Here is a 14,890-nt window from a genome sequence, read left to right as displayed (position 1 = left end):
AGAAAATCAATAACGACAAAAACAAAAGTTAAGCAAGTTGAATTTTGGCCAACACTGCTTTAAGACTGTTTGTATATTATACAGATTTTCATATGTTGCATTATATAAAACCAAAGTTAAAAAACATTATAATAGTTGCAGATTGGTTGTTTGTCATGTTGTCCAATTCATTATACTTATACTAAAGCATTAAAATAAACATAAGTATTATACTTATTCATGATGCCATAAATAGTGCATTTTAGGGTGCATTGGAAAGCATAATTAGTGCATTAAAAATACTTTCTTAATGCATCATATATATAAAGGCTTCAAGTAAAGTGCTACTGGATTTTCATTCAGGTTTCTACAGCTCCTCAGTTACAAAGGAAAGCATTTGCAAGTTGCAGCACCGCTGGATTTTCACAACATCTGTAAACTTAAAATCAACCATTAATATCTGAAAACTGATCAAGTCTCTGACATCATCTCTAGTCAGACTTGGATAATACAGTGGTTTAGGTCAGTTTCTGTTGTGAAGGCACCATTAAGCATTATTAAACTGGGTAAAACACACACAGAGGACAGTCTTAGGTGATAGATAAAGATATGTTTATTGACACATATCCATCAGTGCGGCCTCCAATGCAATTCATCATGCAATGCATCCACGACAAAACAGATCATAGTTCCAGTGCTTATTTTACTGAACACGCATGTACAAACCATGTCAGATTATTGAGGAGGTATTCATCATCTCGTTTCAATTGAATATGTACACTGACTGAATGGAATCTATTTTAAGGTGGGGATGTTAACGGTTCCGTTATCGATTATGAAAATACCAGGACATGTTGCCTTCATCACGCAGAACTTCTGAACTTTGGTTGACAACAATTAAGACATGCAATAGATGGTCCGCTCTGTTTGAAATCCATTTAGGTTTCGATAAAAAAAAGAAAAAAGAAAAGTCACACTGTAATAGATATGTTGGTTTTCAAAATATCATAATAGTAAAGATTTGCTGGAGAGAAACAGATATGGCAATAAAATTGTTATCCAAAAGGCACTATGTGAGCCGAACGCTACAGCTGTTTAGTCTTCTACAAATAAATTACAATTCAAACAGTGCAGTTACATTTGTTAACTTAATGTTTTCCTTTTTGAAACATTTATCTATGAATCGAATGTAAGGCAACACACACACACACACACACACACACAAACAAAAAAAGAATATTACAGAAACAATGTACCCAATGAACACACACAGACACAAAAACTTGAAACAATGGTTTCTATGACATTTTATGTCTCCTGACGCCATTATGATGATGATATCCTATGGCTTGGAGCCTCCAAAACAAATTATAATGATAAAGACAATTGATAATATTATGCATAGACTGTAATTATTCTCCATGCTCCACAAAAAAAAAAAAAAAAAAAAAAACTCAAAATCTCCCCTCAAAAACTCACAGCACCCAATCTTTTCCCTCAAACCCAATTCATTTTCCATTTAGACTTTGAGGGATTGAATAAGGCAACCAGAGTCCATCAGAAGGCGGCATCGAATGGATCGAAGTAGAAATAGTTTGCAAACTAAAAACATTGTCCCAGAGACCCTTTTATGGTTAGTTCACCAAATTTCCCCTTTTACCATGATGTCCCTTTCCCAGAATCCATACAGAAAGACATGGGCATGAGAACAGCTTATAGTTTCCGTCCCAAGATGTGAAAAGATGCTTTCCTCTGGACAGCAGGAGGTTAAATAGAAGCTGAGGATCCCAGTGTTACGGGGAGAAAAAAGATGATGCCAAAAAATGTCCACGATGCCTTATGATCAGTGAATCCTGAACTTCAGTAACAATTACGCTCTGTTTTTTACATTTATTCAGTTGTGAAATGCAACATTAAAGGGTTAATTCCAAGGTTGTTACAGATTTTTCTAAAGAGGTTTTTGGAGAGGAAAGTACAAAATCCCAATTCGGTTCAGATGGTTAGCTGGAAGAAAGAAGAAAAAGAAGATGTCCAGTATTTGTAAGAAAGTTCAAGTTTAGGATCATGTTCTTAACTTGAGGGTTCATGTTAAACAGACAATCGTAAATCATGATATATGATTCAAATTTCACGCAAACATCTCATCTTATGTGGTAATGTGGGTGAATCTAACAAAAGCTTGTCCAGCTCACATTTAACTATAGAAAACAAAACAACCATGACAACAAGAAGTAATGATTAAAACTTCTATTTTACATAAAGGAAATGAAGCCTTAAGATATATTTATGCACTGACATTTTCATGACAATTAAGGACATATTGTCTTACCACAACAAGGTTATTATATAGTTTTGCATTTTTAAGTGATGGCAGAGCCTCAACATTCGATTTGTCTTTTGAAGTGAATGACAGCTTAGTTGTCTCGCTTTCAAAAATGTTTTTGATCAATTGTTTTCGTCTTGGTTTTAGTTTTCATTTACGAAAATAACCTTGTACAACAAAATGCTTGGAAGTTACTTAATAAAAATTAATTTTACATAGAATATCACCTGAGCACAATATAACTGTGGGTTACTTTATACAGAACTAAAAAAACCATGATCAATGACCAGCAGGCCAGATTAAACGATCTGTTAAGAAATATTATATTCTGTGCATTCCAAACCTTGCACATTTTCACTCATTTGAACACTGTTCTTGTGAGGTACATGTGCTGCCTAATCGATACAGAAACAGCTGTACTGATACTGAATATAGATGATGTATGTGTGACAGCCCTACTGTTAATAATGTCACAGTGCAAACAATCCTGAAAATAAGCTTCATTTTCTTCATGCAAAATTTAATCACGTCCTTCCTTTGGAAGGTTTCATGTGATTCACGTTTTGTTACCATCATAGAAAGATGGGGGTAAAAAAAAAGAAGAAGCCTATTTTACTCTATATTTTACTCAAAGATTTGACATTTTGCATTATTCTAATGCAAAAAGTCAAATCTTTTGCATTTCCTTGTTAGACTTAGGGCCAGATTTACTAACAGCTTGCACCAGTGAAAACCCTCTTTTACAAGAATTTACTAAAGACACACAGTGCACCATCATATAACACCCCAAAAAAGCATGTCGTAACCCATTCTGCACTTAACACTGCTGTGATAGTTGCTGATATGCGCTGGTCTTTGTAGATTGTGTTGGTCACTATAGAAATGATACGGCTGTGTCTTTAATTTGCACACTGTCAGTAGATCAGGTGCTTTAATGGGATTGCGTTCTCACGTTAATTTGCCCTGTTTAATAAATCTGGCCCATAAAGTGTTACTTTTGCCAACATAAGTACAAATAAGATGGTTTTTGGGCATTTGTGACCCTGGACCACAAGGGTCAATTTTTTTAAATTGAGATTTATACATCTGAATAAATAATCTTTCCATTGATGTGTGGTTTGTTAGGAGGACAATATTTGGCTGAGATACAGCTATTTGAAAAATCTGGAATCTGAGGATGCACAAAAAAAAAAAAAAAAAAATCTAAATACTGAAAAAAATCGCCTTTAAAGTTGTCCAAATGAAGTTCTTAGCCATGCATATTACTAATCAAAAATTTAAGTTTTGATATATTTACAGTAGGAAATTTACAAAATATCTTCATGGAACATGATCTTTACTTAATATCCCGGGATACTGATTACGATTTTTGGCATAAAAGAAAAATCAATACTTTTGACCCATATGATGTATTGTTGGCTATTGCTACAAATATACCTGCGCTACTTGAGACTGGTTTTGTGCTCCAGGGTCATATTTGTACTGAATGGCACTTCATTAGCAGGGGGAGCTCAAGAGTGGGTTTTCTAGCAGAATTTTAAAAGAAGGCAAAATTGGATGTTTTCAAGCCAAGCCTGTTGAGAGCCTCGGTCCAGCGACATGAAATTCCCTTTTAATTGCCCAGAATTGGTTAAGTTTGTAAAGGAAAGAATCCGCTATTCTAGTAAACAAAAACCCACAGTAAACAGAAAAGCACACCCCTTCAAAGAACACGTCACCACAGTTAAGCTCAACCGTAAAAACACGGGGTAGTCGACTACACCGTTAGAAATCTAAGGTGTGGAGAGGCTGCGTGATGCTGTCAGCATGTACTGGATGTTGTGTCTGCCGCTTGGAGAAAGGACTGCGCCCTGCTATGAGACAACAGCAAATAAACATCCCGTCACGAGACCACCCTGCCTCTACAGAAACACCAACTTATGGCCTTCAGCATCACAATTATAGCTTTTTATATCAAGAACTGCTAATGGTTGAATCTCATAAAAACACGTCCCCGTCACATTTCATCCCAAGTATCAGTGCATTAAGAAATGTCATATTTTTGAGACCACCCAGACATTATTTTTATGAAAATCAAGCACTTCCCACACCCTCTCTGCTCCAAATGCATGATGTGATTTAGGCTGAGCGTGACTCTGTGTGGCTGTAGTTACCTTGGCTTGCCCGACATGTTTTTGGGGTTCTTGCGGAAGGACTGGTTTACTACGGAGCGAGTGGACATCGTGCGCGGAGACGCCCTTGCGAAGGTAGACGGAGGGGTCTTGGGAATCTTCTTGCCGAGATGACCGATCCATTTCTTCTGCTCGTCTTGGGACAAGGCCAGGAGCAGCATGTCTCTAGCCGATGTCACATCATAATTCACTGAGGAACAAGAACGAAAGGTTATATGCATCTAGCCATTTGCACACATGCAGTCTTTGCTGTAATACAAAAGACCATCCATGTGTCGACTTGGACCGATACAGAGTAGTGATGACTTGAATGAATGAAGGGGAGTAAAGAACGTTTCTCATCATTCAAAGGTGAGTTGATCAGACTTGTTTATACACTTTATATGCTTAAGACATGTAAAACATCCACATTTCACATCATTACTAGGTGCTTGGGTAATAACAAAATTATATAAGTATACATGCAATGTGCTGTACCTTTGCAAGGGGCGATAACATCCTCCTTCTTGTCCAGATGGTCCTTGTGGCACTTGACGTGGCATCGGCGGCACTCCAGGGCCGGCGGAGGCTTGAACACGTGCCACAGCGGTTTGGAGCAAGCCTCGCAGTTCGAGGGGAAATGATAGAGGGTGGGGATAAACTCATGGCCTTTGTGTGGCAAGCAGTTGGTCTTGTCCCCCTGAGGAACACTCTCCATGTCCGCCTCCTTCCTGCACTCACCTTCATTAGCATACAGGATCTAAAGAACAAAAACCGTTTTCAATTCGTAAATTCGAGTAAACAGTGAAAGGGTCATGATCTCAATATAAACATATTTTTATCCACATATAGTTTTGGGGGATGTTTTATATAGAATAATGCCATTACATAATAAACACTTTGGTCTTTACACATGAAACATAATTCCTGTACATACCTGTAGATCCTGTAGATTTAATTTTCTCTAGCGAACTAACAAGCTATAGACACTAAATGACTTGCGTAAGATAAATGTAATGATATCAGAAACATTTGGTTTACAAGCTACGTCTATCTGCAGTTTAAACACTGATTGAGCTGTTCATTCACGTTTATTTTGTGCTGTAACTAGTAGTAAAGAGGAAGGGATGGTCGTGTTCATTTGTGCTCTGTGCTGCCGTTTACAGCGATCTGTCGCGCCAAATCAAACAGCATCAAAACTAGTGTTCCTTTTTGTCAGCTATTTTCAATTTTAGTCTTAGTCCCGTGTTAAATGTCCTTGCTAGTTTTTATCATATTTACTCAACCTTATCCTATTTAGTTTTAGTCTAAGAAAACCTGAAGTAGTTAAGTCTAGATTTAGTAAATGAAAACATGACATTTTAGCAAGTAGATTATTTTTAATTAACCATACAGCAGAATTAATGTTCAAATGTACATTTTAGTTATCATATTTAGCCAACCTTGTCCTGTTTTTGTTAAGTCAACGAAATGTATGAGCATTTTAGTCAATGAAATCTTAGTCACATTTAGTCGGGATCTCACAGACTGGCTGAAAAGAAAAAAATTTAACTTATGTGCAAAACATTTGTGAACAAGCATCGTTTTCATCCAACAAGTCAAAGCGAACAAAATCGTCACTTCCTGATAAACTGGCACTATAAATCACTAAGAAAAGTAGGAGAATATAATAATTTTCATATATAATAAATTTCTTGCGCCTCAGAGTGAGCAGATGAAACACAATGAATTGCTTTCGGAGGTGGATGCTGCTGTTTAGGAACGCAGTCGCAGTCGTGTAAGACATTTCTAGGAGGCCATTATACAGAAATACTTTGATGATAGACTTGCTCGTGCATTTGCGAATGACCATAACAACATTTCAGATGCTGTGGAACAAGATCGATCCACTGTTTAGTCAGGTTTTGCCGTCCCATGCGCCTGGAGGAATTTACTCACAAAATGCATTTCCATCTCCCTTTATTCACATCAACCCTTTATCGCACAAGTCAAAAACCACCTCAAGCGAATTGCGAATTTAGGGATTTTTATTCGAATTTCTGCATTTCCATCACTCGATTCTCATGCAATACTTCAAAATGCGCATTAAAATAGGGTGATGGAAACATAGCTAATGACACTTTAATTTTGATCACTAAACTCCAGCTTGTTTGTCTGTGTTTTCAGAGTGAGGAGCGAACGCGTGCGCATGGTTGCCAGATTGTTTAAAATAAGCAAAACACTGGGCAGAAAATGTATCCTTGTAACAGTGAAGCTCTGATTCAGGGATTTAAACTCACTTTAAACCGCACTCATGAAGGCTAGCATAGTAAAAAAAAAAGTGGTCCACAATAAAATGGTCTTCTTTTTTTTGGACTAAAATAAAGAGGTTTTCGGTAAAGTTTATTTTTATACATTTTAGTCTGCTCTAATTCCGTCAACATAATAGCATGTTGATATAAGTTATAGTTATCGTTTACTGACCTTATTGTCTTCTCATGGAAAAAAAAGCCCTTCAACAAACAAAATTAACATAAAATCATAAATAAACGAAATTAACAGTAGCATCTATTGTTAGACTTTTTTCTAATAAAACAGACATAATTTGAAAGAAGCGACTGTTTATATATATAAGTTATATAAGTTTCAATTCATATTCAGTGCTTAAAACAATGGTGCATTTGTTTCGTACACATGTGTACAGAACCGAAAGTAGCAGCTTGGCTTTCCTACAGTAGTTTTTCATGACCCAGCACAGTTTAACTACGTGTATGCATGCAGTTTGCACTGATACTGTAATATGTCATTATGGGGCATTTCGCAACCTTTATTAAATAGAATTGGTGTGTAAAAAAAAAACAAAAAAAACTAACAAAACTGACCTGGAATATTCTTGGAATTTCATCGGCCTCAGCTCGATAAACGTCACCTTGCGTGACAGGACGCACATGGAAAAGTTTGCTGTTTTGAAAAAAAAAATAAAGTTTTAAAGCAGCAGAAAGGTAAACCATTCAATTTTATATACAAGAATGATTAAAATGGCCAATTATCATGGATTGTTGATTCATGGTTAGTTATTTATCACAATACTTACTCGATATCTAGTACCATACAGGGGTTAGACTGCTCCTTGTCTTGCTCATCATTGTAAAAGAGGATTTTTTTACTGCTCACCACAACATACTGAAGGAAACAAAAACACATGTTAAGGGTGGGTCATGCATGTCCAAATGCACAAATGATACTTTAATACACAATTCTTCATGCGAGTCTCACCTGCTTTTTCCAGCCATATCTTTTTATGTTAGCCCTATTTGGTATCGCGAGCCAGCCTTCAAGCCTTGATTCTGAAGACAAAATAAAATGCATGCATAATGAAGTCCAAGTCAGAATTTCAACAAACAACAGAAAAACACATGCAGGTCATCTAGGAAAACTAACCAAGGTTGTGACACAATCCATACAAATCAAAAAGCTTTTACTAACATGCGTAAACCAGGTACGCTTTAAAACAACTGCCTCATGTCACATGGTTGTAGTTCTAAAATCCCAAGCTGCTGACTTCAACACCAAACAGCATTCGCATATCATTTTAACTTCCATGATGCTGCTAAGTGCAACTAACAAGGCCAAGAGGGCAGGCCTTTATTATTTTAATTTTTCAAGAATTAATGGGATGGTGAAAATGGGATCCACTCAAAACATCACAACAGCAGCTATTAGTTATTAGAGTAACATGAACCAATAGCGGATGTTAGTTGAAAGTTGTTACAGGGGTGAAGCAATTTATTACATTACCTACACAAACATGTTTCGATTTGGACTGAAAATGTGCATCATAAAAATATCAATGCCTATCATGTGTCAGCAGTATTAGTAATTGGCTCAATGCAACAGTTTGTTATACAGAGCATTTTGTATTTGAGTTAAAGTGACAAAAGTCTGTAATTCTGCCCTTCGATCAAATTATAATGCAACTGAATTAAAATGGTACTGGTTTGAAAGCATACTTGGAGGGAAATACATTTAGGTGACAAAAGACTGAACTGCGTGACTACGACTGTGACTGCTAAAGTCATTCATTCTGCAGTGAACATGCTGCTGGTGCAATACACAGACGAACCGTACATACAGTCCACATACACAAGTGCCTAACCAGTGCTGCAGTCAAGTTCACCGTAGGCTCCCTCAAGGGTTTTTTCAAATCATGAGTAAAATAATGTCTGTGGTAAAAACACCTTGGACATTTTGTTATACAACGTAACCTGCAAACACCCCAAATGGTCTTATTTAGTGCCTTATTACAAACAAACGCTTCAAAATTCACATTTCCAGTCTATAATTTTTGCTGTAGTAAGTAGAGGAAAACGTCCAAGTATTATCAATTTATTTTTACCACAGGACTTGTTTAACTTCTACGTAATTATACATCAATATCAAAACCCAAAGGAAAATCTCAAATCTCTTGATGGTAAATCATTCCTCTGAGTTTTGAAATATGTAATCTGAAGGCTTTGAAAGCAAATATAATGAATGCATCGAATCACTTTTATCGATCAGTTATTGCAGCCCTAGTCATATTAACATTATTGGAATACAAAGTGTAAGACCACACACACACACACACACACACACACACTAAAAGAGTGTGACTTAAAACACCTCTGAAAGGTGCTCAGAGTAGGGGTTAGTATAAAAAGATTTTTTTTTTTTTTACTAATTTCAGTAGTTTAGTATTGAATCTTCACTTTGCTCTCTATCGTTAGAAACACTCTGAGTAGCTTATTTCAGAAGCATCACCAAAACACAAGTAAAACGTGTTCATTAAAGTCAAAAAAAGGAAAAAAAGAGAAGCAACAAAATGCCACCCAAGAGCACAATCCAGGCATAACAGGACCCCAATCTTAAAGTTACTCACAGAGGAAAAAGAACAGAAGGAGAGATGAGAGAGGACTTTAAACACAGACTCCGGCATCACAGGGAGAGAGAAGGGGGGGGGGGGGGCGGGGGGGGGTTTTGGGGGGGGGGGGGGGGGGGTTGTTTTTGGGGGGGGGGGTTCTGAGAGATGAGAGAGGACTTTAAACACAGACTCCAGCATCACAGGATTAAAAGTGATGAGACCAATTCATGTGCTGATAAAGACAGTACGGTAACACTTTATATTAAGGATTCACTCTAAATATTACTACCAAATAATAAAAAATAATCTATTAACAATGTTCCCTCTAATTTTTTTTCTTGCTGAGCAAAACTTTTCTCTATTGGGCGGACATTTCGGCCACCTGTGCAAAAACATTGTTTATACCAGACCTGTACATCGCACACACAAAAAAAGTGTGTAACTTTTAACTTTAATGTGCTATTTGTATTTGATTTGACCCGTGACTAAATGATGTACATTTTAGATTACCTAATAAAAATTACTGAATATTATTTCACAAAATAGTACTGTGAAATATTATTGCAAATTTAAATAAAAGTTTTCTATTTTAATATACTTTAAAATATAACTTATTCCTATGAAGCAAAGCAATTTTCAGCATCATTACTCCAGTTCTTCAGTGTCACATGATCCTTCAGAAATCATTCTAATATGCTGATTTATTATCAGTGCTGGAAACTGTTGTGCTGCTGAATAATATTTTTTGGGGACTTGTGATTTTTTTGGGGATTCTTTGATAAATAAAAAGTTAAAAAGGACAGTGGTTTATTTCAAAATAGAAATTTTGTGTTACAATATACACTACTAAAAAGTTTGTGTGGTCAGTAAATTTTTTCTTTTTTTAAAGAAATTAATACTTTTATCAGTAAGAATGTGTTAAATGGATTAAAAGTGATAATAAAGACATATTTTTTAGAAAAGAGTTCTATTTTGAATAAATGCTGTTCTTTTTAACTTTTTATTAATCTAAGAATCAAAGAAAAAAGTATCACATGTTACAAAAATAAAAATAAAAAATAAGTAAAATATTAAGCATTACAACAGATTCAACACTGATAGTAAAATCAGCATATTAGAATGATTTCTGAAGGATAATATGACACTGAAGGCTGGAGTAATGATGCTGAAATTTCAGCTTTGCTCCTCGTGAATAAATTATATTTTAAAGTATATTAAAACAGTAAACCAATATTAGAAATTGCAATAATGTGTCACAATATTACTGTTTTTTTCTCTGTATTTCGATAAAATAAATACATCCTTGATGACAGAGACTCCATTAAAAACAAGTTCATTATTTTATTTAGGTTATAAGTATATAGGCCTAACATAATATAATATCAAAACAAAACTGAAGCCTTTAAACTGATAGAATAGAATAGAATAGAATAGAATAGAATAGAAAACTGAAGCATTTTAAACTGATAATAGAATAGAAACTGAAGCATTTAAACTGATAGAATAGAATACATAGAATAGAAACTGAAGCATTTAAACTGATAGAATAGAATAGAAACTGAAGCATTTAAACTGAGATCTGTAAGTTAAATATTAAAAAAAAAAAACGTGAACGTCAATTCTTCTATAGCTATGTAAACTACACCTGTGTGTGACTGTAAATGTCTCTGAGTTTTTGTTTACCGTTCTGTGCCCATCATCCCGCTATTTCCAGCACTTAATCAAGGCCGCTCTTCTTTAATTCATGATGACGTTTTATTTCACGTCATTGCGTTTGCGTCGGCGCACGATTTGAGCTATTTCGTACGCAACCATTAAATATTCGGTTTATTGGCACCGCGATCCATTTGCCGCACATTCCTTTTTCTATGAAACTAACCACATTCACCGGTTCTAACTCTATCGTGATATCAACTCTGTAGCGTTTTTATCCGAGCATGCAATTCATTCGCTTTCGCAAATGGCTTTCCCAACTCTTTATGCGTGTTATGCGCCGGCACATTATTTCTTCTTGCGCGGCTGCGGTGGAAAAAAATATAAACAGAACGAAGGCACAAATTTTGACATAAAAAGCATATTACTAGCAAATAATAACAAATAATGTAGTCAAGATAAAGGATTTTTAATGAAATGGCTAACTAATATAAACAGAATATAGGCATAATTTTTGTTTTAAATATATTTTGACATAAAAAATGCATTCCAAAGAATCCCTTCTAATCAAGCCTATTTTTTTTTTTTAAATAAAACAGTGAGCAGCAAAGTAAACACGTCTCTTTCACACTATTTTACTTTCAGAGTTTCTTGACATATTATTATTTAAAATCTAGAACCACATTCAGCTTGAGTAGTTTAGGACGAGAACTTCACAATAAACTTCCTCAGTTAACTACATTATTCAATGAACTCACAATTTCTACAGCATTAATTAATCATAATGCTCATTTCAGCATGGACTAATACATTTTAAAAATCAAAACCTGTATCTGTTAAAATTATTTAATTAACAAACTAAAAACGAACAGGTATATTTTTGTTTACGAACATGAACAAAGAAACACATATACTGCTCGTTGTCAGTTAATGCTGCTTAATGCATTAACGAAGGTTAACTAAGGAAGGTTATTGTAAAATAGGTGGCATTATAATAACAAAGGCAAGCATTTTGACAATGCTGCATGCTGATTTGATAAATCAGCTAAAACACATTTATGAATGAGATGCATAAAGGTGTACACACAGCATGTGCACACTGTGAATTTTAGCTAAACGGCCCAAACATTAAAGCTTCTTATTTTCTGTATTTCATTTACTCCGCATGTTCATCTTCAGAATTAGCAGCTATTGTGGTCCTTCCAATCTCGACAAGATCTAACCACTACCCATTCAGACTAAAGTGACAATTAACTGGTTCCTTAATTTACCTGAGATTAATATAACAGAAATGTTCATATTCAGTGAGCGTGTCCTTACCAGCGATGTTACTGTCCACCTCGTCTGGCTGCAGGCTGGTGACGCTGGAGCTGTCCACGCGGAGCTGCAGGTCGTTCAGTTTCTCTCTCAGCTGCTCAATGTCACTCTCCTTACTGTCCAGTTGCATCTGCAACTCGTTGCGATACGTGCACTCCTCTACCAATTGCTGCAAATACAGACAACAACATTAACTCGGCCGAAATAGCTTAGCCTCTTCAAAAGTCATGGATTCAGAAAAATGACCAGACCAACTCCGTAATCCAAAAATTATATACTATCACCAAATACCACCAAACATTCTATTCATTACTAAAAAAAAAAAAAAAAAATTAATTAGCACAGGTTTTGTATTTATTTTTGGAACTGATTCATTTATCTGAGCTCATGCACCTCAATTCATGAGTAAAAAAAAAAAAAAAATTTTGATAATTTTTTGGCACTCAAAAACTAAAGTGCATAAGCTCTAATGAGGCCTGAAAGAAATGCAAAACCTGTGCCAACTGTAACAAAACAAGGTGATGATAGATTGAATCCGAGATTTGGAAATAATAAAGCAGCATATAGTCATTTTTCTAGGTCAGTATTTTTTTGACCAGGAACCCCAAGGTAACAAGTCGGGGAAAAAAACTCAAAAAGTACAAAAATTATGTAAATTTTAGTCCAAAGTGATTAACTAGCATTTTGTGACTGGAACACATCATAAAGGTTAATCACGCTATTGCAGCGCTTGTCTCATGAATACTGACATTATTCTGATCTTGCTTCTTTATCGGTCTAGTCACGTAACTTAATCAGTTTTCAATCAGGCATTAATGATCAAAAGAGTTGCTGTGAAAAGGCTAATAAACATTGACTTGCCGCTTGCATCTCGTTCAGCTCCTTCTGGTACTTGACGGCCATGTGGTTGAACTTCTCCTTCTCCTGGTTGAGCTCCAGCTGCAGCTTGCGGTTCTCCTTCTCTTTCTTGCGCAGGTCAGTGGTGCTGCCTCTCTTCTTCTGGTCCAACTTCATGTCCTTCCGGTTCATGATCTCAGCCAGCTTATTCACCGCCTGCAGTCACATGTTGAGGCGTTAAGATGTGGAATGACTACAATGTCTTATTAGAGAGCAAATGATGTCCGTCTTTTCAGAGTTCATGGATCATATTTTCAGCTAGTTTACTAGGCACTAAACAAAATTACTAAAACTTTAACTAAAATTAAAATGAAAGCAGAACATAGAAAAACAACAGCAAAATCAGTAAAAGATAGATACCCAAGATACCAAACCAAGCCTTACATTTAGTCTACATTTGTATATGAATATTAAAAAGTGTCGCTATACAACACTACATATCTAAAACAATGACATTATCATACCTATTTCATCAAAATAAACTCTAAATTAATTGCATAATGCTGTGTTTAATGCTGTATGCTGGTCATACCTGGGTCTTCAGAGTTCTTTCTATATTAAGCGCCTTCTCGTAATTGGCCTTTACTGTGCTTGCCAGCTCCTCCTTCGCTGCTGCAAACTCTACAGGAAGACATTAGAAAAGTCATGATAATACATAAACATAAAATGCAGGTTAACCAACGGGAAATAATATTACCTTCTTCTCGAGCTTGGAGTCTCTCGTTCAGTTCTGCCTTCTCCTTACTGAGGATCTCCGCATCTTTGGTAAGGGTTTTATTGGATTCCTCAAGCTACGTGAAAATGCATTATAATCTAATTAAAAACCTATGATATAACAATAATGACCAGAGCTAAAACAACAGATGGCTTGCACAGTACATAGAGATCTGATACTGAAAATGTGATGGAACACAAATGGACTACATACATTGTTAGGGCCTTACGATTTCTGCGGAATCCAGTCATAAAAATGGAATTTTCAGTAAAACGTAAAATGTCACGGAATTCGTCAAAGTTTGAATGAATAAATCAAAAGTAGGTCAATACACTCTAATCAAATGGACTTGGTGTCTGTGAAATTCTTCGATTAAAATAGCAAAAATGGTATTTAAATATGAATCCTGCATGTCTTTGTGTGAATGAGTGGCGCAGACGCACAGTTTCACCTATGCGTGTGATATATATATATATAAATCATATACAAACAAATGGTACCTCGTCAAAATAAAAGTGTGGTTTAACTTGAAAAAAATGTGACAGAAATATATCACTTAGGGCTGGGAAAATAAATTGATGCATCGCGAATCGAGAAATGCTTCCGCATCGATTCTGTGATTTTCCGAATGCATTGCGACTCTTTCTCGAGTCGATTCTGGGCTTAATTTTGAACAGTAGATGGCGCTGCATGCTTTAGAAATCTTTAGTAAATCCTTACACACAAAATTCGAAAAGGTTGAAGCGAATCGAAAAGGTTCTTCACAAGCATTAGAGAGTGGGCAAATTAATTAATCTGGCATCATAGAGTAGGACTGATCCGCTGTTAAAATCTAAGCTCAGAAACAATTCCAGAATTCGATTCTGCATTGATTTATAATACTAAATTCTAGATTAGAGCGCCATCTGCTGTTAATTCTAAGTAGCTGCATTGATTTATCGTAGTATCACAAACAAATATAAACACCACAAAATAAA

The 14,890-nt window shown here is 35.7% G+C and overlaps 1 protein-coding gene across 1 annotated transcript in view; it reads right to left on the bottom strand.

Moving 5' to 3' along the window:
• Positions 1 to 3,655: 3,655 nt before the first annotated feature.
• Positions 3,656 to 14,890, bottom strand: part of LOC109110013 (rho-associated protein kinase 1-like) — a 48,378-nt gene continuing 37,143 nt past the window's right edge. Inside the window, exons 25-34 of the mRNA XM_042717753.1 lie at positions 13,896 to 13,989; positions 13,731 to 13,819; positions 13,163 to 13,354; positions 12,305 to 12,470; positions 7,708 to 7,778; positions 7,526 to 7,614; positions 7,314 to 7,392; positions 4,951 to 5,212; positions 4,456 to 4,663; positions 3,656 to 4,155 (exon numbers count right to left, since the gene is read on the bottom strand). Coding sequence (XP_042573687.1) covers positions 4,104 to 4,155; positions 4,456 to 4,663; positions 4,951 to 5,212; positions 7,314 to 7,392; positions 7,526 to 7,614; positions 7,708 to 7,778; positions 12,305 to 12,470; positions 13,163 to 13,354; positions 13,731 to 13,819; positions 13,896 to 13,989 — 1,302 coding nt within the window. The 3' untranslated portion in view covers positions 3,656 to 4,103. The remainder of the gene's footprint in view (positions 4,156 to 4,455; positions 4,664 to 4,950; positions 5,213 to 7,313; positions 7,393 to 7,525; positions 7,615 to 7,707; positions 7,779 to 12,304; positions 12,471 to 13,162; positions 13,355 to 13,730; positions 13,820 to 13,895; positions 13,990 to 14,890) is intronic.

Source organism: Cyprinus carpio, chromosome B2 (genome assembly GCF_018340385.1).
Source record: "Cyprinus carpio isolate SPL01 chromosome B2, ASM1834038v1, whole genome shotgun sequence".
NCBI lineage: Eukaryota > Metazoa > Chordata > Actinopteri > Cypriniformes > Cyprinidae > Cyprinus > Cyprinus carpio.
This window is presented reverse-complemented; position numbering and strand designations above follow the sequence as displayed.